The sequence below is a fragment of the Jaculus jaculus genome, chromosome 3 (assembly GCF_020740685.1).
Source record: "Jaculus jaculus isolate mJacJac1 chromosome 3, mJacJac1.mat.Y.cur, whole genome shotgun sequence".
Taxonomy (NCBI): Eukaryota; Metazoa; Chordata; class Mammalia; order Rodentia; family Dipodidae; genus Jaculus; species Jaculus jaculus.
Window position 1 is genome coordinate 88955917 of NC_059104.1, and position 25744 is coordinate 88981660.

Below are 25744 nucleotides of genomic sequence, written 5' to 3' on the forward strand. Positions count from 1 at the left end.
CATAATTTGTCTCTAGTGAGGCAGAACACAGATATTTGGGAAAAGAATTGATGGTGGGTCACAAGGCAGGAGCTGAATGCAAGCCTGAAGGACCATGACACTGTCTGAGAATTAGGCTATGTGACAGATAAACTTAGGTTTTGAAGAAACCAGAATTGTTTCAGAGCCCTTCTGACTCTGATAAAGTGCCATAGGTGGTGGTGGTGTTAATTCTAATAGGAACGTGAGATGATAGTGATTTACGATTTTATTACTATATGGCTCTGGGGTGTTATTCCAGGTATGATGTCCAACTTTACTCTTTATTTGAACTCTACATTTCAGCCAAAATAAAGACTGACTATGCTTTTTTATTTTATCAATAGACTATTATCAAGATACAAAATTCCTCCATAGTGTGAAATTTTAGGTATTTGATGAACTAAGTGGTTTACATTTAGTTTCTTGACATGAAATCAAACCACTCTGGGTGAGGCTGTTTCCTTCTAGGTTGGGTAAGGCACATTATGCTGAGACATACTTCAAATACTCTTTCATGAATACTTCAACTGGGGCCTCCACAAAATCCCATGCTGGAGACAGAGACCTGTTGTGTAGGTAACTTATTTTAAGAAATGATCGCAAGGAAGAGCATGATTGTGACAGGAAGGGATGTAATGTCAATGCAAGCATACTTTATTGGGTACCAACTAGCAAGACAGAAGAGAATATTTATCCACTGTCTCCAGAGTGTGACAATCCCTTTACATCTTGAGGTGTGCACATGCATCTGAATGGATTCTCACATACATTTTGCTTTGTAGCTGCAGAGTTTTAGGTCAGGAAGAAGGGGATAATGGTGTAGTCAGTCAAGGAGCTGCATTGCTTGGTCACCCTTGGATAAAGCTTGGTGCCATAACCACAGTAGAAACCCAAAGACAGCTAAGTAATATGAAAGAAGCTTAAATTATATTCAATGCAAAGAGCTGAGTGGTATGACCTGAACACAAGGCTTGATAAAAATATTCAAATAGGTCTGTAGAGGTGTCTCAGTATTTACAGGCACTCACTTGCAAAGCCTTATGGCCTGGGTTCAATTTCTCAGTACACATATAAAGTCAGATGCACAAAGTGGCACATCCATTTGGAGTTTGTTTGCTGTGGTAAGAAACCCCCCTCTCTATCTCTCCTTGTAAATAAATAAATAAATGAATAAAATTTTAAAAATATTCAAAGTGGAGGATAGAAAGACTACAGCTATTAGGCAGTGACAACGTTTTTAGATTTATAATGTGTTATAAGTTTAGAAAATACTTTTGTTCTATTTGCTTAGTAATTGTTCTGCAAGTCCCTTCTAGGTCCTTTATCTTATTGTTGCTACCTTGAGTTAATTAATCATGTTGGACTTATGAGCTAAAGCAAGGCAATTATTGAGACCTTTGTATCCAATCATTGCATTGATTAACCTATTTGCTTAACTGATCACCCTCAGCACACATCTGAGCAGACCACTCCCTTGTTTAATATAGTCCATGGATTCACATTTTATATGTCTGCTATTGTGGCATTTGTGTCTCTCCTTAGTATGGCTCTGGGGTGTTATTCCAGGTATGATGTCCAACTTTACTCTTTATTTGCACTCTACATTTCAGCCAAAATAAAGACTGACTATGCTTCTTCCAAAGCAGGGTAACTGGCGAGTTGGAGACCATTCTTTACTGTGCCACCAAGTAGCCACGTGACTATGGCAGTCCCAGTTTTCCTGCTGAAAAGCCCACTGATATCTGGCTAAACATACAGTTAACTAGAAGGACAACTACAAGACAAATGCAGATGACAAAGTCCCTGTCCTGGAGATACTGATTTATTATGTCTGCCTTAGGGTAGAAAGACATGTACTTTTAATAAAATGCAATTGTCTAATTCAATTGTACAAACGGGGTGACATTTTAAAATACTGTGTAAACATATGAGACTTTAAGAGTAAGCATTAGTTGTCACTAAGCTCAAATGAGGCTCAGAGAGCCTGAGGCATTGACAAGATAAATTTTGTCAAGATAGAGGAATTAAAAATAGAGCAAAGAAAGCAAAGTAGAAAAATAAATGTCTGGCAAGGTGAAGGGTGGTCAAGCCACAGAGCTCTCTGGCTCCATGTCAATTCTGGTAAATCAGAGTCCTCATAGTTCAGGAGACTCATTTATCAATGTTACGCTCAAATTCCAAGAGGAAATTTGATTTCTTCTTTGGGGCCAAGTATTGTGCAATTCCTATAAGTAAATGAAACAAACACTGTGTTGAATAGCCTCTTCTGAACTGATGTAGCATTTTATTGTCACCTTTTCTGGATGTTATCACATTCTCTCACATATTTAGTTAGGTGTTTTAACATTTTTTTCAAGATATTGTCAGAGGCATGAAGGCAAGAATCCTACTTTGTATGTTTAATTATCATACTTTGTATGTTTAATTATCATACATAAGGAGATAGTAAAAGCAGAGGTTCCCACTGCCCTGCATATGTATAGTAAGAAGGACTAGGGATGAATGTGGCCTTATAAGTCTAACATTTGGAGTGTTACTTAATCTCTAAAATGGGCATGATAAAATGCAGATCATTCAATTGAAGGCAGAAAGAAAATGTGTCATGATTCTAAAATAGTATTGTATTAAGCTAAATTTTACCTCCTCAGTGCCCCTAGGCTCTCTGAGCCTTGCTTGTTCTTACACTTAGGATCGCATACATTTGAAGCAGTATTTTAAAATGCTGTCTGAACCCAGCATAGAGAAGTTAGAATATAATTCTAGGAAAGATTTGGTTTAGTTTTGGTATACATTAAACATCCAATAAATGGTCCATTATTTATGCTATTCTTTGTATATTCCTAAGTAAATATAAATTAAACAGTTTTTGCATGTGCATGTGTGTGTGGTGAATGTGGATGTATGTGTGAGTGTTTGTGTGTGTGTGGGCACATGTGTATGTGTGGGTTACAGAAGTCAACCTGAGACGACTTTGATAGTTACTCACCACCATTTTCTTTGAGGCAAAGTTTCTTGTTGAACCTAAAGCTTACAGATTTGGTTAGACTAATTAGGCAGTGAGCTCCAGGGATTTTATAGTTCTACCTCTCCAACACTGGGGTTGCAGGTGTGAACCAAGACATCTAGTGTTTTATGTGGGTGCTTCGGATCCAAACACAAGTTCTCATGCTTTTGTGGCAAGCACTTTATTGACAGCCATCTTTCCAGACCCAATATTTTTTTCTCTTCCTTCTCTTCTTTCTTTCATCTGTCTTTCTTTCAGACAGGGTCTTATGTATTTCAGGCTGGCTGTGAGCTCATTATGTAATGGAGGGTGAGCTTGAATTTCTAATTCTTCTGCTTTCACATCCTCTGAGCTTGAGTAATTAGCAGGTGCTACTCACAGCCTTAACAGACTAGCCTGGACTCTAAATCCCACCAGCCAAGTTTATTCCTTTAGGGATGAGACACAGCCAGAGCTTGCGGCTACTAGAAAATATCTACCAAGGAAGCTACATTCCCAGTCCCTGGAAAAATACTTCCACTTCCCAAAGCTCTTTCAATCGTTACCAAGGTTATAAACAAGCAAAAGTCACATTTTAAAGTTGACATCTAGGATTGTGATCCCCAGGGAACCTCAGGCTGTCTACATTAGTAGGTTCCCAGGTCTCCAAACAAAGAACAAAACTCCTCAGCTTCCTTGCAAGCTGGAGAACCTCAGGATAAAGCTCCCTTCTTGTTCTCTAGCCCAGGAAGTGGTATAAGGCAACATAGGCAGCTCTACTAGTAGAATCAGGAGAGGAGGTAAGGGTCTTTGCTTCGTCCCTCCTTTATGATCAGAAGAAATGTAGGAGTCTATCCTTTGTCTCTCATCTGCAGATCCACAGCCTTTTACCAGCCTGAACAACTGAAGAAAGGAGTTGGACAAAAGGTACAATTCTGATGCTGTGGATGGAAGGAGGCTGAGTGGCTGAGTCTGGGTGAATGATTTGAAATACCTCTAAGTCCTGAGCCTCAGTATGACTGCTCTGAAAGAAACCAACTTACTCTCTGTGTAGTATGTGTGGGAAATGGATACTCTGTTCCCAGATAGGCTGGGCCCAGTCTCTGAGAGAACTCTACCCAGAGATTGCTTATTTTTGTAATTTAGAGACAGACCAAAGTAAAGATCAGAATCCCTGAGATCCTTTCCAACTTCTCAGGTCCTCCAGGGGCATTGCAGAGGTGGGGGCTTGAGGCTCTGGGCACAGTGCCTAGGCTGTGCAGAAGTTCTGTGCACATCCCACTCTCTAGAGTGCACGAGATGACCAGGAGGGCAGCAAAGGTCTCTGCCTCCTAGGATAATGACCTTTTCCCCTTGTCTCCACAGTGAGAATGGTAGCTGACAACTCCTCCGTGACAGAGTTCATCCTCGCAGGCTTAACGGACCAGCCGGGTTTCCAGATCCCTCTCTTCTGCCTGTTTCTGGGTTTCTATGTGGTCACTGTGGCAGGGAACCTGGGCTTGATCACCCTGATAGGGCTGAACTCTAACCTCCACACCCCCATGTACTTCTTCCTCTTCAACTTGTCTTTCATAGATTTCTGCTATTCTACTGTCATCACTCCAAAAATGCTGATGAGTTTTGTCTCAAAGAAGAACATCATCTCCTACCCCGGATGCATGACTCAACTCTTCTTCTTTCTTTTCTTTGTTGTCTCTGAGTCCTTTATCCTGTCTGCTATGGCATATGACAGGTATGTTGCCATCTGTAATCCCCTGATGTACACAGTCACCATGTCTCCCCAGGTGTGTTTACTCCTTTTGCTAGGAGTCTATGTGATGGGGTTTGCTGGGGCCATGGCCCACACAGCATGCATGATGAGACTGACCTTCTGTGCCAACAACCTTGTCAACCACTACATGTGTGACATCCTTCCTCTTCTAGAGCGCTCTTGCACCAGCACCTATGTAAATGAGCTGGTAGTGTTTATTGTTGTGGGCGTTGATATTGGGGTGCCCACAGTCACCATCTTCATTTCTTATGCCCTCATACTCTCTAGCATTCTTCGAATCAACTCTACGGAGGGCAGGTCCAAAGCCTTTAGCACCTGCAGCTCCCATATAATGGCAGTTTCTCTCTTTTTCGGGTCTGGGGCATTCATGTATCTCAAACCCTCTTCTCTGTTACCTATGAACCAGGGAAAAGTATCCTCCCTTTTCTACACAATTGTGGTCCCCATGCTCAACCCATTAATCTATAGCCTAAGGAATAAAGATGTCAAAGTTTCTCTGAAAAAAACCTTGACCAAAAATTCACCATCTTAAGAAAGTGCTAATATTTTAAAAAGTCATTTATTTTTTTATACCATAAATGATTCAGTTTCCATGGGAAACATGGAAGAAATTTTAACTTATTCTCACAGGGGTTCATCTTTCCCAAAAGAAAGCCTCATCAGGAAATTCCGAAAACTGTACAGTGGTCTTCTTTTCAGGAGTATCTAAATCAGTTTCATCCTATTTCTGAGAGTAGACAGCTTTCCTGCCAGGAGCCTCTCAGTAGAGCAGAGATTGGGCTGCAGTGTCATTTCTCACACTGGCTGATTTCCACTGTGGCTCAAGTACATTCTCCCTCAGGCCATGGAAGATTTCATTCCAAATGTAAGCCAAGGATGTTAAAATCTTAGGATGTTAGAAATTTCATACTTTTAGAGGGCTAATTTTAAACAGCACTTTTTTTTTCTTTGCAAGAAGGTAGGGGGTAAAGGATTTTATTTAGATGGTCTTGGCTAAATGGCCAAAGAAATTCTTGAAGTGTTTTACAGGGTGTGGGGGAAGTGTGTGACGACAGGAGAGAAGCGATCATGTTGCCACCTAAGGCTGGAATGTGGAGCTTGGACTTCTGAGGATTTGATGATAATACTGGATGGAAGAGCTTAGAGAAAATGTTGAAGAAAATGTCAGAGGTGCTTCAAGCAGGGACGTAGTTGGAGTATTTTCCTGTGATTTCCCAGATCAACTTTCTCCTCCTTGGCACCCTTCTCCAAGTTTGGGTGAAATTTTCTAAAGGACTTCCTTTCCCTCTGGATTCTTTTTTGGTAGGCCAACTGCAGACTTTGTAGAAAAAATAGGAAGAAAACACAGAATGACATGGTGATATTTATTTTCGGGTTTTCTCCAAACTAGACTCCCTCCCTTGTTGCTGCCTGTCAGGGGTTCATAGTCCCTATCTGCTGCTGTTGCTGGCCCCTCATGCTCAACCATCTCTCAGGATTTCTCTTAAATTTTCCATTTTGCCTAAACCTGATCAAAGAGTTCCCTCTCTCTCTCTCTCTCTCTCTCTCTCTCTCTCTATATATATATATATATATATATATATATATACATATATATATGTATATATATACATGTATGTATGTATAAAGGATGGGCACAATGATAGACTCCAGATTCATAAATTCACAAACAAATAACACTGTGTACAAGGTGGAGTTAACTTTTTGTTTAAAACAAATTTATAAAAGGTCCATATTTTGCAAAGTAACAATATGTGATAGGCTTTGACTTAGAAGACTGTCTTTAGAAAAATTGTTTTTCATTTAAAAACAAAGAAATTTGGATAGATGTACAGTTTTCCCTCTGAGGAGATACAGATCAATAAGCAAGGATAGATGAGTAGTGTAAATTCTGGTGAGGAGCAGAACAATGGATTGCAGAAAGAGCATAGACTAGGGAAATAGTGTTAAGAGGGTAAAATTCAATTTGACTCTTGGCTTCTACCCAGTAGCTGTGTAACTTTAAATAAGTTGCTTAATGTTTCTGAATATCATTAGTCTTTAATGTTCTCCAGGACCAGTAATGGAATTAAGTGCTAGATATTTCATAAATTTGTTTTCATTATTGCTAGATTCTCTTACTTATTATGTCACCAATTACACCACATTATTTTATCACTTTGGGACAATTTGTCATCTTTCTTGGTCCATACTTGGTTATACAAAAAGAAAGCATGCAGGGGCTGGAGAGATGGCTTAGTGGTTAAGTGCTTGCCTGTGAAGCCTGAGGACCCCAGTGCAAGGCTCAATTCCCCAGGACCCACGTTAGCCAGATGCACAAGGGGGCGCATGCATCTGGAGTTTGTTTGCAGTGGCTGGAAGCCCTGGCACACCCATTCCCTCCCTCTCTCTCTCTCTCTCTCTCTCTCTCTCTCTCTCTCTCTCTCTCTCTCTCTGTCACTCTCAAATAAATAAATAAAAGTGAACAAAAATATTAAAAAAAAAAGAAAGCATGCTCCACCAGATTTTGTTTTATACTCCAATGGTAATGAATCCTTATTGCATGTTGGCCAGAGAGTATATGCTTGCTGCGTGTTGAACATTTATGTCTGACTCAAAGGAAATCGATCATATGAGAAGACTGAGCCTTTGGGATGTGATTAGATATGCCATGAGAGTAAAGTCTTCATGAATGTGATTAGTGCCTTTACAAAAGAAACTGAGAGACCCCTTTGGATGCAGCAAGAAGGTTCAGCCCAAGAACCAGAACATGGGATTTATGAAGTGGAATAGATACTTTGAGCTTGGAATTGCAAGCAGCCAGAACAGTGAGGAATAAATTTCTGTTGCCTGTATAGCATCCACTGTATAGCTTGTGTTATCTAAACCAAATAGACTGAGACAATGTTTATGACATTTAAAAATATTGTCAAAGAATAAGCATGACAAACGCATTTCTTTTTATGTTGAACCTTGGTGATCCTCCTGTTTCTGCCTCCCTCAGCACTGGGGTTATAGGTGTGCACTGCTGTATCTGGCGTCTTAAATGGGTGCTAAGGATTAAGCCTGGGTCTTCATGTTTGCACAGCATGCATTCTTATCTACTGAGCATCTTCCATCCCTGTTTTCCAAGTCATGAGAAGCTGACTGAAGTTGTATTTTTGGGTGAAGATTAATTAGAAGTGGAAGGACTTAGGGGTTGTTGCTAGGATGAATACATGAGTAAGAAGAGGGCAAGACACACATGAGTGGTTGTAGTAATGTAAAAAGAGAGAGAGGGACAGGAATGCGGGTAAAGGAACCTCAGTCCAAGAGACATAGCTCACAAGAACTTCACTTTTCTCCCTCATCTCCTGTCTTTGACTCACCTGCCATATTGCAAAATGGATTTATTATGTGTAATTAACAATTTCCTACTATTGTCCACTGACTTACTTTTAAATCCTTTCAAATTATAAATAATGGTTGTCAGACACACTTACGTTTGGTAAGTCTTTGAGTTTCTCACCTACTTTCCTCGATGGAAAAATTACTGAATTAGATCTTTTTGAGTTTTATTGCAAAATTCCTCTTGAAAGTTAATCTCAGCTTGCACTTGCACTAGGTGCAACTCATGGGAAACCATCACATTATGATTGTTTTGTTTTGTTAATGCATAGAACACAGTAATTCTTTCTTGGGACAAATCATTGTTTTCTCTCACAAAGGCAAATGCTTTGTATCTTTTCTGGATTGCTTCTGGAGACATTTGCTAATAGAAAGGATTTGTAACTTTGTCAGTTGTCTAATATTTTCATCTGAGAAGATTACTTCGACTGTTGTACTTTGCAGGCATTTGTCTTGTTTGCCATGTTGAGTCCAGACATAATATCTTGCTCCCTTTCATACATTCATACTGAAGAGTTAGCATGATGATGATGCTTGCCTAAGTCGATTATACTGATAATTAAACTATGGGGACTTTCTAGCTCCATCAAACCTTTTGTTGGAATTCTGTCAGAAGGAGCCTTTTGTTTACTGTTCACTCATTTACATTATTATGGATTTAGGCATTCTGATTTTGTCCATTGTAACATGATACATTATATTGTCAGCATTTATATCCACACACAGGTTGTCCCTTGTTGGCAGATTGTTTATTTATTTATTTAATTTATTTTAGTTGGCATGCAGTGATTTAAGTTTCATTTATTCTTGCATTTTCAAATATAACTTGTTTTGCTGAATCCTATGCCCCCTCTTCTCTCCAAGCCTCCTGTCCTTCCCTCAATAACACTTATCTCAAAGTATTCTCCTCTTTCTATTTATGTTTGCTTTTTGTTTCCATTCTACCTTGTAAGCTTTCTTTGCATTTGCCCTTTAAGGTAGCTTTTCTTCACACTAGTTTTTATGTTCTTGAAATATATCTCCATCAGATTTTGGGCATTTTATTTATTTCTGGCAAACTGATACAGTTCTGGTCTGTCCTGTACTTTTCTGCCAAGACTAGCTCTTTCTTTTCAGAGACTGTTTAAAACTATGACATAAGTGTTGATGTGATGGGCTGTATTTAATGGAAAACATTCATGTTTGTAAAATATGCACTTAGATGTTTATCATTCTGAGCATATGGAAATGATGTTATTGGTCTGCATGGGTGTGACAATGCTCTAGGGCAGAAACATGACCTTGACGTGCCACCTATGATCCCCTTTACTCAAATACCTTTTGCCTGCTCACATGGGTTTCTTCAGGTTCCTGTCAATGATTTGTAGGGCCACATGAAGGTGAGATATGCTAGGAATGAGAGGAAAAGAAAAGCCCTGAGACTCACCACACAGCTTGGTTGTAATTGGATTTTAGGCTGGTTTTCTGAAAGGCATTGCCACTTGTATTATTTGCTTCTTTCCTGCATGCTGCATTTCAATCCCTCTTTTAAAACAACTTTCCAGACTGCCACTATGTAAGAATGGAAGTGGATATGTAGAAGAGACGCTTATGGTTTTCAAATCCTGAATAACATTTTTGGAGCTTTACTATGTCTTGTGAACTTTACATATGTGTTCTCATTTAATTTTTTCTACAGCTACGTGAGATAATTATCCCCATTTTATAGATGGCACATGAAAACTTAGAGGAGTAAGGAACCTGCCTAGATTGCAGACAATAAGTGTTAGAGTGAAGAAGTAGATTTATGTTGTATAACTCCAGAGCCCACACTTCACACTAGCTGCCTTTCAGAAGTCTCAATCTGGGTGTGTAAGAAATAGCACATGTGATATATATATATATGTCTTGAACAAAGTATAAGTCCTTGCTGTTTGGAGCTGAATAAGTCCCTACATTTGCTCTCATTTCAAAATTATTTGCCAAAATTATATATCAAGAGAAATACAGTAAAGATTTTCCTTCCTTTTAAAGGCACTGGGCTATGGGGTCAGTGAGAACTGATGCAGTAATTTTTCTTCGAGGCAAGGTCTCACTTTAGCCTAGGCTGACCTAAAACTCACTCAGTGACTGCAGACTAGCCTCAAAATCACAGAGATCCTCTGTCACTACCACCTCGACCAGCAAGAATGACGTGACCCGAGAGCTCTTGTTTAAGCAGTTTATTCAGGAACCTTGAACAATCTTCTGACCCCGGGGAGAGCCGACCCACAAGCTAAGTAGTTCTGCGCTAGCCAACCCTAGTGAGCCGTGTGGCCCATGCAGATAGGTCCACGATTAAGGAAGCAGAATTAGTTAAGCAGCCTCAGCCAAATAAGGACTTGTTTATCCCAGAGAGCGCTCGCTATCGGGCTAGTGGAAGGCGGAAGCCGACGCCATCTTTAGGGCGTGGCACATCGCAGCTCTCCACAATCCTCCTATTTCAAACTCCTGAGTGTTGATATTAAAGGTGTGTGCTACCACCCTGACTGATTCACTATTATTATATGGATTATACAGTAACATATTTAGATGATGTTTATTTAAGGTTATATTCTTAATTTTAGCTAGGTGATCTAACACATACAAGGAACTTAAAGCCTGGCAAATACAGAAAGTGCTAAATACATGTTGAACAGATCTCCAGTGAAGCCTTAAAATACTGAAATTATGCAGCATTTATTCTAAGTTTAAGTTTTGAAAATCATGTTTTTCCAATTTGTAAAAACAATTCTTGTGTGACAGGAATGTGTGAGATAAGGAATAGGTATAGATATGCAAAAGTTTTGAAACAAAATGCCTTCATTATCCCACTATCTGGAGACAATCACTTTTGACATTTTGGTACATGTTTTTTATTCAGGATATTCCTCTCTCTCTTTCTCTTTCCCTCTCTCTCTCTCTGTAGAATAGAATAAACTGTTTGCAAAAACTATATAAATACCTACAAAGATGTAATTACATTAAGTAGCATTTTGTCAACATGTAAGCAGCTTTCAGTATGGTCCATGTCTATTAAAGTCATGATGTTGAATGACTGTGTGTGTTCAAAGCTGCAATGGCGGTGGGGTGCAAGAGGTCTGTTTGCTGCACAAAAGAGAGTATCCTTTCCTTCTTTCAAAGATGATGGTCCAAAATTTGTTTTCTAGATTCCTCAAAAGAACTTTCCATTGATTTATCATTGTCAGACTCTGCACATCCTTTCTACCGGGTAGAGAGGTTTTTTTGTCTTCTCATCTTCTCACCTACAATGGTCTACTGACCCATGTGGTGATGTCAGCACTCCCATCCATCACACACACTAGCCATTTCATCATTAGTAATATTTTTGAGCCATTATCTTCCCGAGATATTTAATTATTTTAATTGAATATAACATTCATTCTGGCAGTTTCTTTTGAAAAATATCTTTATTTATTTATTATGGAGGTAGTGAAAGAGGGGAAAGGAGAGAGATAGAGAGGGGGGGGGAGGTGGGGGAGGGGGAGGGAGAGGGAGAGGGAAAGGACAAGAGCATGCATGTGCCAAGATCTCTTGACACTGCAAACAAACTCCTGTGCATGTGCTAGGAATTGTACCAGGGCTGACAGGACTTATAAACAAGCACCCTTAAACTTTAAATTGAGCCATTCCCTAGCCTGGAATTTCAAATACAATTTATTTTAGATTATTCTTGTCTCCCTCTCCCTCATACCCTCTCCTTTCAACCCCTCTCTCCCCAATAACATTCCCCCTTTCTGTTTACATTTCATATGTATTCTTTTATCCTTTCCTCAACCCCCTTCCTACTCACACTCATGGTTACCCTTCTAGCCACAGTGTATCTCCAGAAATTAGCAATAGAACTCCCATAACCCAGTTATACCATTGCTGGGCGTATATCCCAAGGACTCCACACTGTACTACAGGGATACTTGTACATCCATGTTTATTGATGCTATATATACAGTAGCTAAGAAATGGAACCAGCCTAGATGCCCATAAACAGATGAATGGATAATGAAAATGTGATACATATAAACAATGGAATACTATTCAGTAATATAGAAAAGTGAGGCTATGAAATTTGTAGGAAAATGTATGGACCTGGAAAGAATTCTATTAAGTGACACAAATTCAGAAAGACCAAGTTTACATGTTCCCCCAGATGTGAGGATTTTACTTTACTATATGTATACGTATTACAAATCATGGCAAAGATGGGTAAAACCTATAAATGTAGGATGGTAACAAATCCTCTGACTACAGTTCAACCTCTGATGACAACCTCTCTGAGATCCAACTGATTCCAGCCTCATGTTAGGCTTCCTAGAAGGGTAGTATTTCTTGTGCCCAAGTTGGTCAAAAAAGAAACAATGTTTTCTATTCTATATCCTCATCTGTCCACCCCAAGGGAGAAGAGACTGGGAACTGAGAGAATGAATTTATAGCTCAGTGTATCCCAATTCCCTTCTTCTTGTTCAGGGTCTGACTTATCTTCCCATTGACAACCTCTCTCCTTTGAAGTGAGGAGAACTATTGCCCAGCTTAGTTTAGACATGGATTTACACATCTAATCTATGGTGTACAATGGGGAGTTACAAGAGTCCAGGATGAGATTCCCATTTACCAGTGACATAGCAATTTCTTTCTTTTTTTATTTGCTTTTGATTTTTAATGTGTTTGAATCCTATGCATAATTTTTCAGTTGATTTTCAAAAAGTGGTGAGAGAATTAATTGATTATTAATCTACTCTAATAATACCCTACCCCTCACCACACAGGGACCTAATTCTTAGTATCCTTTGCCATTCATCAAATTTTCACTTTAAGATGTTTTGTATTTCCTTTTGTGGTTTCTTATGCTCAGCTGCCCCCTCCCTGTTTTTCTCTGCTGGTAGTCTGCTTGTTATTCAGGACTAATAGCAATGCATTTCCAAAACTATACAAAAAACAGACTGTGCATTTCCATAGTAACAACATAATAATTGGAGACTGCTTCTGAATAAAGTTAACATAAAATAACATATTATTAAATCAAAGATACATTTTCTATAATAGCCTGCAATGATTTTATAAAAAGTAAAATTACTTTCCAAGTTTTAACAAGAAAGTTTTTTTTTAAAGTGTGCAGGGCTAGAGAGATGGCTCAGTGGATAATAACACTTGCTGTGAAAGCTTGAGGACCTGTGTTTGACCTCCACTACCCACATAAAAGGCTGGGCATGGCTGCATATGCTTGTAATCTAGGGGAGCAGAGGCAGGAAGATCACTGGGCCTTGTTGGACAGCCAGTCTAACTGAAAAGAAAAATCCAAAAGAACATCTGGAGTTCCAGGTTCAGTGAGAGACCCTTTATCAAGGAAATAGGTATAAGAGTGATAGGGGTTTTCCTCTGGCCTCTGCACACATGTGTATGGAACATGTGTATCTGTCACACATATGCATATACCACATGTGAATGCATGCTATGGTCCACCTTATGTTGGCCAGGGGGTGATGTTCACCCTCTGCTCATGCCCTCGTTTCCCCCTGCCATTGTGGAGCTTCCCCTCGAGCCTGTAAGCCAAAATAAATCTCCTGTTCCCAGAAGCTTCTCTTGGTTGGGTGATTTCTACCAGCAATGTGAACTGGACTGCAACAATATATTTTTACTTATTTTTAAAAAATTTATGCTCTCCTTCATCATCAATGTAAAAATGTTGATAGGCCCAATATAGTTTAGATCTGGTACAGGTGATAACCACTGTGGGGTCATGAATCCAACAGCCAATTCATGTCCAGAAGCACTCATCCAATATCGTTTGGCTCTTACATTCTTTTGGGCACCCTTTCAATGCAGTGCTCTGAACTTTGGAAGGCATGATGGAGATATTTCATTGAGTGTTGAGAACTCAACAGTTACTTATTCTTAGCACTTTGGTGAGTTTTGAATTTCCCTACTAGTCACCAATATCTGTAACAAAGCTTCTGTGACCAAAGGTGAGAGCAGCACTATCTATGAGCACAAGCTGATATTTCATCTCCAAAGATAGCCATATGACTCACGGAATGCATCTCTTTTGCCAAAAAAGCAGCTTATATTCATCACACTTGGTTGAATAATTTTTCGAGGTAGGGTCTCACTCTAGCCCAGGCTGACCTGGAACTAACTATGTAGTCTCAGGGTGGCCTCAAACTCACAGTGATCCTCCTACCTCTGCCTCCCGAGTGCTGGGATTCCAAGAGGTATAGGGTCTCATCTATCTATGATGAACCTATGATTTCATTACATTTTTATATATGATGAAATATTGACTGGTTCAACCTCATGCAGGAGTGGGAAAACCCAATGTGGTGGTTATCTTGAGTCAACAATATGTCTAACTGCCTTTAATATCTATGCTGGCTCCCATAGATTGGTGCTGCTCACAGCCTTGAACACAGAAATTACTTTATACAGAGGGAAGAGGTTAATATGGACATGGATAGATGACAAAGTCACCAAGATTAAGCAAGTACTGTGTGCTCAGCTCTAAACATGTCATCTAAGCCACATTACCAAGGCTCAGGAAACTTCCTGGGAGAGGGGGCAGAAAGGATGTGAGAGCAGAGGATGGCAAGCGGGACAGCAGAATGTTGTGTTCTGGCTATGAAAAGTCTGCTGCATTTAGGAACTCCCAGTCCTTGTTTACTCACAACATTGGCATCAAATGCATAATCCTTAGGCCTCTCCCACCAAGTGCTGGGATTAGTGGTTACTTCCATTATTTCTTTGATCATCATCTTTTATTGAAATACTTTTCTTTTTTATGCTCCTTAGCTAACTGTTCATTCCACTGCACCATTGTTGTCACCGTCTATGATATAATGCCAGTGTCAGCCATCCACATTGTACCCCACACACTGCCCAGGATCTCTTTGATAGTTTCAGAAAGTTCTCTAGCCATGACTGGTGGTGCATCTGTCAGGCAATGTTGACAATCTCATGGAAAGAAATATTGTCACATGTTTAATGTTTTTCTGCTTCTTTCTTTCTCTTGGTGGTTCCTTGAGGGCTTCGATGATCAGAGAAGGAGCAGAATATATTATTTCAATCTGAGCCTGTCTGTTCTGAATGGTCAGTTTCACTGGAATCCTCAGATTCTTCCAAGTACCAGTGCCTTGGCAATGTCATCACCAATCTTTTATGGAGACAGACCCAGAGGAGGGATCTTGTGTGCTGTGGGAGATGTGGCCCTGATCTCACCTCTGGTGCACCTCACGTACACAAGTTTGATCTCATTGGGGTTGAACTTCGGTGGCATGGTGGATGCGCCTGGTGTCTGGTGAACCTGGATTTGTGAGGACAAAAGAAGGTTGCACTTTAACCTCCTTTGACCCAAAAGATGAAAGGGTTACTTCCAATTTTAAAGGTTGTTTGTGTATGTCTAATCTCAAGTTGCTTCACAACCTGGAATGTTCTCCTTGTCCCCATGGGGCATGTTAAACTCCTCACCATGGACCTTGTGCCTACTGCATCAACCAGGGGTCTTAGCTTAAAAGGTGGCTCTATTTAACTTCGCAAAAAGGGAGCTAATTGGCAAGAAATAGGTAGGTTCACATAATCTTAAGGCATATTGGGCAACCTGCCTAATGGAGTCAACATGAGGGGGAAGCTAATGGGGGAACTGCATCCCAGCCAAGCACAGAACTGTCTGCTTAGGCTGCACTGGTTGTTCTGCTGGCATCATTGGCACTCCATAGATGTTGTTAATGGGGAGATTTGTGATTTTCTTTGCCTTTGCAAAAGTGCAGTGTAAATAGTTCCCATTTCTGTCATTTGCTATAATCTCAGAGTCCTACATATAGACACATCCGACGGTGCGCAGTACTGATGTCTGGGGATTTCAGATGTCTGTGTACAATACTGATGAGTATGAAGACTTCAGATGTCTGTGTACAATGATGATGAGTGTGAGGACTTCAGATGTCTGTGTACAATGATGATGAGTGTGAGGACTTCAGATGTCTGTGTACAATGATGATCAGTGTGAGGACTTCAGATGTCTGTGTACAACACTGATTAGTGTGAGGACTTCAGATGTCTGTGTACAATACTGATGAGTGTGAGGACTTCAGATGTCTGTGTACAACACTCATGAGTGTGGGAATCTACTTGGATGGCTGTGCACAGGTCTGTAGTTCTCAAAGAACTGCCAAAGATGGTCCTGGAGTAGGAAGTGGACTTGGATCGCATCGAAGACTTCTACCTGGGTAATTTTCTCATGTATAGAAAGATTTTAGAATTTGGGACAGTCATCAAAAAATGACTTGTTTATATTTGCCTTTTAGTTTTGAAATTTCTTTTTTGTAATGTTCCTTCCAGATCCTCAAGACTTAGTAGAACCTTACTTTCTTAACTCTCATCTTTGTACATGTGACATGTCTAATCAGCTATGTAAGTGTCTGTGTTCCCCAGACTTGTTTCTCTGCATGACATATCTGAGTGGCAGGATCTTTACCTGTTTAATTATTGCCTTATTTTATAGCATTTAGATCAATGGGTCTAAATTATGTTAAATGTTCTGTATAAGAAGTAGTTCCTTGGTATCCTTGCAGGACTAGTTCCAGGACAGACATTAAAATCACCATTAAAGTCACATTTAGAATGGCACAGTGTTTGAATACAACATCTGTATATTTGTGTTATCTCTAGATTACAAATAATACAATTTAGGTAGTTGGTATGCTGTATCATTTAGGGAATGAAACAAGTTTATACATGTTCACTATAGATACAGATCTTTCTGTGTTTTTTTCAAGGTAAGGCCTCACTCTAGTCCAGTGTGACCTGGCACTCATTCTATAGTCCCAGGCTGGCCTTGAATCCACAGTTATCCTCCTACTTCTGCCTCCCAAAATGCTGGGATTGAAGGCATGTACCACCACTCCCGACCCAGATGTAGTTTTATGAAATGTATTCTTGCTTTACCGTTGGTTGAATCTGCTACAAGAAACCCATAGATACATAAAGCTAACTCATATGTTGGAACTTCTTATTTCTGCATTTGTTACATTATATTTCCTTTCCTCCTAAAGTCTTTCATTTGAAAAATAATGACTAAAAGTCATGCCACTATTGCACCAGAAGAGATATCTTTCTTGGCACAATGGTATTATGGCATATAGTATCTTAGCTAGGTAAGACCATTGATGACTCTCCTCTAGCCTCAGAATAGGGCATTACCATCTAGTTCTTGTGGGCATCCAAGAGCAATGGCAATGTCCTGAATTTTTTAAATGCCTTTGGAACATGCCAAAGATGTTTCAGCAGATATTTTGTATTATTTTCTGCCATTCTAAGACCAAGGCAAGACAAATACATTGCAGTCATCTCTCTTTGTGAACTTTTCCTTGTCCTTTAACTTAGACACATAGAACCTTTTAAGGTTCAGCATTATGGGTTCATAGTTCTAAGCTCCTAATTAGCTTGAAGGCCAGGCTTAAATCTTTCAGAGCTTCCATAGAGGAACTTGGAGTAGGACCTGGATTTTGAGTCCATCCAAGACTCCTGTGTGGGCATATTTCTCATACCTGGAAGGAATTTTGAGGTTGGGACTGTCATAAAAATAATGGCTTTTATTTCTATTTGTGATCAGTTTTGAAACTGAATTTGAGTGATACTCCTTCCAGATCTTCAAGATTTTATAGGGCCTCACTTTCATGATTTTTCATATGACCATCTTCCCAGAAGACATCATATTTATAATTAGCTATGTGTAAGTATTGAAACAAAACTCAGTTTACCAGGCATCTTTGAGTTTTCAAAACAAAACACTTGGTCCAGGTCTCATCCCTCCAGATTTATAATTTCTTATCTTTTTCTTATTTACTCTTGTGGAGTTTTACTTGGTTTTTCACAGACTTTGCATAAAAAATAAGATTTTCATATTTCACTAAGAATTCTTGCTTTTTTATTGAGAGGAATCTTTCTGAACATTAAAAAGTTTATTGTAAAAATACCTGCACTTAACAGATACTTGTTGGGTGAGGTATAAATTGACATCTATACTGATGAATAGCGATGATTCTTTTAGTCGATACATGGCTCAGTGGTTAAAGACACTTTATATTGCAAAACATAATGGCCCAGGTTCTATTGCCCACTACCCATGTAAATCCAGATGCACAAAGTGGCTTATGAATCCAGACATCATTTGTAGTGGTGAGATACCCTGGCACACCTATTCTCATTCTCTCTCTTCCTCTTTCTATCTCCTTACAAACAAATAGTAAAAAATAAATAAAAGAGTAATGATTCTTTCTCTTTCATTGCCATATGTCTGTTAAATTATCATTCAAAACAGGAAAATGTAGTGGCTAAGAAATCAAGTCTACTAAAAAGAAATGCATATTTCCCTCATTAAAAACAAACCTCAAAACCTTTGTTCAAATACAGAACTGGAAAGAGACTTTATTGGAATTTAGTAAAAATTGGACCAAGTTATTCAGACATCTACTAGTAATTTCCCTGGCTATACCCTGTTTTTCCTGCTTTCCACTTATTTGTCTTCCACTTATTTTTCCTGTTATCCACTCATTTGTATGCACATACTAAAGAATTTCTCCTCTCTCTCTCTCTCTCTCTCCACATTGGATAAATGATTGTAAACTTTGGGGAAACTACTACTATTATCTGGCTAAAAGGATATGTTGTGCTCATCAAATTATCCTATACATACTTATGTTTATGCTCATAAAGTAGTGGTGCTCTCAGTTTTGGTCAGAGAAGCTTCTTTGCACAGAAGGTGGTGACAAATGGGGAGACTCAAAACTCATCAAAATGCTGAGAAGAAGCAACAGTGAAATGTTCAGCATTCAAGGAAACCTTACTATCACACCTGCCAAGGCTCTGGCAACATTGTGGTGGGGGTGGTAGAAAGAAAGTAAAAGTCAGAGGATGGGTAGGTGTGCTTTGGCATATTGTATTCTGCACATGTGGTGGCTGTTGATGACCTCAGAGTGGCTGTAATTACTTGCACAATATTGGGCTTGTCAACATGTCATCATGGGTGATGAAGGAAGGGAACAACAACAACAGCAACAACAAAAAAAGAGAAAATGCCGGGTGTGGTGGGGCACACCTTTAATCACAGCACTTGGGAGGCAGAGGTAGGAGGATCACCGTGAGTTCAAGGCCACTCTGAGACTACATAGTGAATTCCAGGTAAGCCTGGGCTAGAGTGAGACCCTACCTCTAAAAAAGAAGTAACAGAGAAAAAGGCATCACAATAGAGCTGTTTGGAGACTGGAAGCAGTTCAGTGGAAGAAGCTTGAGAAAGGGAGAGCAAGAGAGAGTGATAGGAGGGAATTATTATCAGAATACATTATGTAATATGCAAAAGCTGTCAAAAAGAAGTGAGCATAAACTTTGCCTTTTAGTATATTTTGAGACAAGCTCAGAGCATCTGAACACATTGTCCTGAGTGAAGCTTAGGGGTGACAACAGAGAATTCATTGTGGAATAAGTATTTTCTTCTATGATCTCACCTTGAATGTCACATAGAATAAGTTCTAGTTTACTATTTTGGATACCTTGAGTAGAGGACCAAATAGTGAACCAAGTTCCCATCCCTTTAGTGGAAGAGAGAGCCTTACTTATCCAAGAGCGTGTGGGATGCAAGCTGTACATGTGTGAGTGTATGTGTTTGCTATTATGGCCATTTTCTGAAAATACAATCTGCCACATGCAAGTACATCCTATAGTTGTCATAAACATAGTTTTATATTACAAAGCATTTAGCAAAATGCTAGGGACTCCATAATTGCTCCATATGCATTAATTATATTTTCTCTGTTTTCCTCCTTTAAATAAGAAAAATATAACAGAGTTTTATTTTAAGAGACACAAAATGGTTCAGAAAATAAAAACAGTGTTATTTTTCTTGCATGTTCTAGTATACTGAGTTGTCAGGTCAATAAATACCCATTTTCCAAATAAGAGAATTATGGCTGAAAGAGGGTTAGAAATTTTAAACTAATTTGGTAGGATGATTTATTTATTTATGTCCTCCACTCATACTTTAAATAAACTTTTAAAAAAGTATAACCTAAAATACAACACTTGACAAATTTGTTGCTAACTAGATATATCTATGTAACCAGTCACAGTATCAGAACCAGAACATTCCTAACAAGCCATCTTTCGTGTTTCTTTTCAGTCACTGTCATCCAACTTCCCAGCAAGCAGTAACTGCTAAAATGTTACACACATGTTTTATTGTTACTGTGATCCAATGGTTGACAGAAATAACTGAGGGGCAGAAAGGCTATATATTAGTTCATAGTTTCAGTGTGTCCAGTGGGTCACTTGGCTCTGCATTGCTGGCCCATTATATGGCAGAACATCCTGGAGACAGATGAATGTGGAGGAAGAAGCTATTCACCCTAATGTGTACAGGAAACAGCGAGCAAGGAAGAGGCTGGGGCCAGGCATAACCTCCAAAGTTATATCCCCAGTGACTTACTTTCTCCAGGGAGGCCTCACTTTGTAAAGGTTCTATAACCTCTTCAAATAGCAAAGCTAGCTGAGGACCAAATCTTCAATATTTGAGCCCATAGAGTGCATCAAACCATAATGACATGAAATCACAAAATATTTTATATTTTGTGCTTGGGGCGTTTTGCACCATAATAGATTTATGCCACTTATCTGTGTCATTAACTTTCACATCTAAATGGAATTTTATCTTTTTACTATCTCACTATTTATCATCCACTCAATAGCTGACATATAGGTTGTTTTCAATTTTTAGCTAGTATGTACAAGTATGTGCAGTGTTGCTATGAACATTATTTAGCATGTTTTGAGGCAAAGTATGTACTTATTGAGTATATGCCACATTTTAAAAATAATGCCCACCAATTTATTATGGCCACATGCAATGATTGCAACAAGAATTCATAATAATTTCATACCTTGTTTCAATGTAATTTCAATCCCCTGATATCTTATTTCCATTCTATTTTAGGCAGGTAACTTAGGCTTATCTTTCTTTACTTTAAAGTTTCTAGCTAGGAAAAATCAGAAGGAGCTTGTAGTTAAGCCTTTTCTATTTCTGAAATAGAAGTCTACTGAAGTGACAGTAAAAATCCGCAGGGGACAGAGGGTATGAATAGCTCCTTATGCTCTTTTTAGTAGTGCAAACATGAAATTGGCAATCCAAATGTAAGTACTTTTCAGAGGGAAGGGACAGACATGCTATTAATAATTTTACAGAGATAATGGTTTTATTGGTATCTCAGGTAAACTAGGATTATTTGAGGACATCCCTAGTGGAAATTTACAAATGTAGACACTGGTGCTTTAGAATATTTGTGTAGCAGATCGTACATGAGTCAGCCTTGTTAGCTAAAGATGGCTGTCAATATATGTACAATTTCATCAGCATGTCCTCATTGATGATTTAGGAAGACAAAAATCACCAAACAAAAGAGGGACAGTGTGGAAGAAGGTGTTTAAGTGGGAGGAAGAGGGGTTATTGGAAGAAGAGGTTTAGTGGGAAAAGCATTCAAGAGTGGAGAACAGAAGAAAGTATTTGGAGGGGATTGTTCAAAGTACGTCATGTACATGTAAGACAATTGGCAATAAAACAATTTTTAAAAAGAATGACAGGATCAAACCCTGAGGTTTATTTTCCATTATATGTGAGTCCTTCATAACTAGACAGCACTTTCAAGCTGTTGTGTGTTTTCCTTCATGTATATTATGACATATTAACATCCTATTTAGTCAAGGCCTGTCTGTGGTTCTTAATAATGGTGAAAGAAGGTGGCATCTATGATGATGTGTCACTGTTCTGAAAAGCTCATAGATTATGAAGCATTTTATATAAGGTATTTTCTTTGTCTTCCTCTCAAAGCACCCTATGAAAATTTGGAAACAGTGCAAAATAAATGTAGGACCATTCTTTCTTAAGACCAAGATTCAAAGAATGAAGAAAGATAGGAAAAATGAGCCTCAAATTTAGCACAGAATAACATAATATCCCTGGAGTACCTTGGAAGTTCAAGCAGAATACCAGCTCCTCAAGATGATACATAAACCTATAATGTGGGCTGTAAACAAAGATAGTACAGTTCTTCCTTTCAGATATAGAACTAAGGAATTCCCAGGAGAAATCTGTCTAATTAGGTCTCCAAGATCACAGAGCTGCTTAATCCCTTTTGTTTTGCCATGTACCATTTGTTTAAAATATTTGTTTCTATTGAAGTTGTTGGAGACCATTTGGGAAAATCCACTGAAAGTTTGGTCGATCTCTTGAGCACTTTGGAGAATTGGGGACAGAAAAAACTCTGATTCTGAGCACCAAGAGAGTCCAAAGATTGAACATCCAAGACTGTCTGCTTTATATTCTAGCAGTACCAGCTTCTTCTTCTGGCTCTTCAACAAAGCTATTGCATAAAGGTCAGCCCTGAGAAAGACCAGAGAGAAGAAAAAGTAGGAGTCCTGTCTTTCCTGATGGTTTTCTGCTAAACAAGAGCACTGGAAAGTATTGATCTCTGCTGCTCCCAACACTGATGATGAAGTTAGATGACTAAAGAGGGTTGTCAGCAGGGTGTGGTGGTGGATGCCTTTAATCCTAGCACTTGGGAGACAGAGGTATGTGGATTGTCATGAGTTCGAGGCCACCCTGAGATTACATAGTGAATTCCAGGTCAGCCTGGGCTAGAGTGAGACCCTACCTCGAAAAACAAAACAAAACAAACAACAACAACAAAAGGTTGTCAGAGGAAGGCTGGATGTACAAAGCCTATAAGGGATACTCTTAGTTTGGATTTCTCTGTAGATGAGAACCTTGTATGAGGTTGGGAGAGGGAGGCAGAGAATGGGCTCCTGAGAACTTTGGTTACAGATCCCAAGGCAGTGGGCCCGGGTTTCACTCTTGGCTCTTTAAAAAAAATATTTTGCTTATTTTTATTTATTTATTTGAGACTGAGAGACAGAGAGAAGGAAGGGGGGGGGGGGGAATGGGTACACCAGGGCTTCTAGCCACTGCAAATGGACTCCAGATGCAGTGTGCCCTCTTGTGCACCTGGCTAACGTGGGTCCTGGGGAATCAAGCCTCAAACCAGGGTCCTTAGGCTTCACAGGCAAGTACTTAAACCACTAAGTCATCTCTCCAGCCCTCACTCTTGGCTCTTGAGGTGTCTGAGAACCCATGGTAGCCAAATGAAATCAAATGCTTTTTCATCTTTTAAGTGGGAACAGAATACTGGCTGCCCATGGAAACAGCCTTGCTTGAATTTGCAATCAGCTCAGAGGAGCTGCAATACAACCACAGTCACACTGTCAACAGCTTAAGTTGGAGGGAAGTGTAAGTCTGGGAAGAAAGGCAAGGAAAAGAGGGCATACCTGTACTAACACATCTGCTAGAGCCTTCTTCCATTGTGTGCACTGGTGTCCATCATGTCTTTATGTGTTTTATTGCATTTTTCCAGATGATGTACCAGGAGAGAATGACTCCGAGAAATGGCTCTTCAGTTACTGAGTTTATCTTTGTGGGATTATCAGAAGAGCCAATGCTCCAGCTTCCCCTCTTCCTCCTGTTCTTAGTGATCTATGTGTTCACTGTGGTGGGCAACTTGGGCTTAATCACCCTAATTGGATTTAATTCCAGCCTTCATACCCCAATGTACTTTTTCCTGTTCAACTTATCCTTTATAGATCTTTGTTATTCCTGTGTGTTTACCCCCAAAATGTTGAGTGGTTTTGTCTCAGAAAATATTATCTCTTATGTGGGATGCATGACTCAACTTTTTTTCTTCTGTTTCTTTGTTAACTCTGAGTGCTATGTCTTGGTGTCAATGGCCTATGACCGCTACGTGGCCATCTGCAACCCTCTGCTATATGCAGTTACCATGTCCCCATGGATCTGCTCCCTGTTGATGCTTGGTTCATACATGATAGGGCTTGCTGGGGCCATGGCTCACACTGGATGCATGCTGAGAATGACTTTCTGTGACTCCAACATCATTCACCATTATCTCTGTGAAGTTCTCCCCCTCCTGCAGCTCTCCTGCACCAGCACCTATGTCAATAAGTTTGTGTTCTTTACTGTTGTTGGCATGGTCATTACAGTGTCCACTATCATCATCTTTATCTCTTATGCATTGATCCTCACTAGCATTCTTAGGATTCCTTCTGCTGAGGGTAGATTCAAAGCTTTTGGCACATGTGGGTCTCACCTAACTGCTGTTGCTCTGTTTTTTGGGTCAGGGGCATTCACATATTTAACAACCTTTATTCCCAAGTCAATGGAAGAAGGGAAATTTGCCTCTGTCTTTTACACCAATGTGATCCCCATGCTTAATCCATTGATCTATAGTTTGAGGAATAAAGATGTTAAACTTGCCCTAGACAAAACCCTGAGGACAGTGCTCTTCTGATAAGGCTCTTAGAGTCCTTGACACAGTAAGTTTTTTCACAAGTAAGTTCTTTCTTTCACTTTTAGGAATTTGAGATCTCTTACTTACAACTGTCCTTGAGAATCATTCTACCTGGTATCACTTTGCATATAATTTATCACCCATTAAATGTCCATTTTTCACTGAACTCAATATGAGACCAAAAAGATGATTAAGCTGAGGTTCTGTCCTTTCTATTTTTTTTTTTCTGGGTTTAATCAAGAAATAAAGTTTCCACAGGGAGAAAGGGTACATTGGTGGAATGAGGGTCTATGAACAATTTCATTCATCTTTTAACCAGTCTTACCACAACCACATGTAGATTCTTTGGTGCCATGGGTAAGCAACAAAATTTCCCAGTTCTTGGAGAACCTTCTTGGTGAGAAAGACCATAAATCTTCCCTTTCATATATATGCATGTCTTTGCCCAAGAACCTTATATAGTCTGATGTATAAGAACAGATCTAATTCCAAACACTTTGTTTTAAAGGTTCAAAATTCCTGGACTTTGAGATGGTGACAATGGGCAGATGATCTTGTAATTGGGCCAGTTTTCTTGGATTTTGGAGCTAAGGCTGAGAAAAGCAAAGAGTTGGCATGATTATGTGAAGTGCCACCTTGGTCCTCTTCTGAAGATACTGAGCACATTTGACACTTCTTGGAAAATTCTTTTAAGTCTTTTTATTTTTATTTTATTTTATTTTATTTTTTTTGATTTTTCGAGGTAGGGTCTCACTCTGGTCCAGGCTGTAGTCTCAGGGTGGCCTTGAACTCACGGCAATCCTCCTATCTCTGCCTCCCAAGTGCTGGGATTAAAGGTGTGCGCCACCATGCCTGGCTTTTATTTTTATTTTTGAGACTAGCCTAGTCAGTCTTGGGCCTCCTACATAGGCCAAGCTGACCTTCAGTGATCCATCCTTCTGCTCCAGATTTCCTCTGTCTCGTGCTTCTGCCTCCCTGCTGAGAAAGAAAGATGGAGAATTAAAGACCAGCTTGGGTTTACTAGCATGCACTACCATACCTACTCCTCTTATTTTTTAAAGTGGATTTATATTTCTCTCTCTCTCCCACATAATTATTTAGAGAATCAGGAAGGAGGCAGAGTTGTGATGTACTTCCCTGCTACATTTTGAGTACCAAGGGCCACTCTGTACCACTTTGCTAAAGATCCCACTGTCC

At 39.4% G+C, this 25744-nt stretch overlaps 2 protein-coding genes across 2 annotated transcripts; both read left to right on the top strand.

Moving 5' to 3' along the window:
- The first annotated feature begins 4362 nt into the window (after window positions 1-4362).
- LOC101616491 (olfactory receptor 145) lies at window positions 4363-5307 on the top strand. Its single transcript, XM_004670599.2, has one exon. The coding sequence runs from the start codon at window positions 4375-4377 to the stop codon at window positions 5305-5307; it is 933 nt and encodes a 310-aa protein (XP_004670656.1). The 5' UTR covers window positions 4363-4374.
- Window positions 5308-23602: 18295 nt separating this feature from the next.
- Window positions 23603-24547, top strand: LOC101615902 (olfactory receptor 8B4-like). Its single transcript, XM_004670598.1, has one exon. The coding sequence runs from the start codon at window positions 23603-23605 to the stop codon at window positions 24545-24547; it is 945 nt and encodes a 314-aa protein (XP_004670655.1).
- The last annotated feature ends 1197 nt before the right edge of the window (window positions 24548-25744 follow it).

What these genes read in the sequence shown, in the direction of transcription:
- LOC101616491 (XM_004670599.2), top strand. Translation starts at nt 4,375, where the DNA reads ATGGTAGCTGACAACTCCTCCGTGACAGAGTTCATCCTCGCAGGCTTA.
- LOC101615902 (XM_004670598.1), top strand. Translation starts at nt 23,603, where the DNA reads ATGTACCAGGAGAGAATGACTCCGAGAAATGGCTCTTCAGTTACTGAG.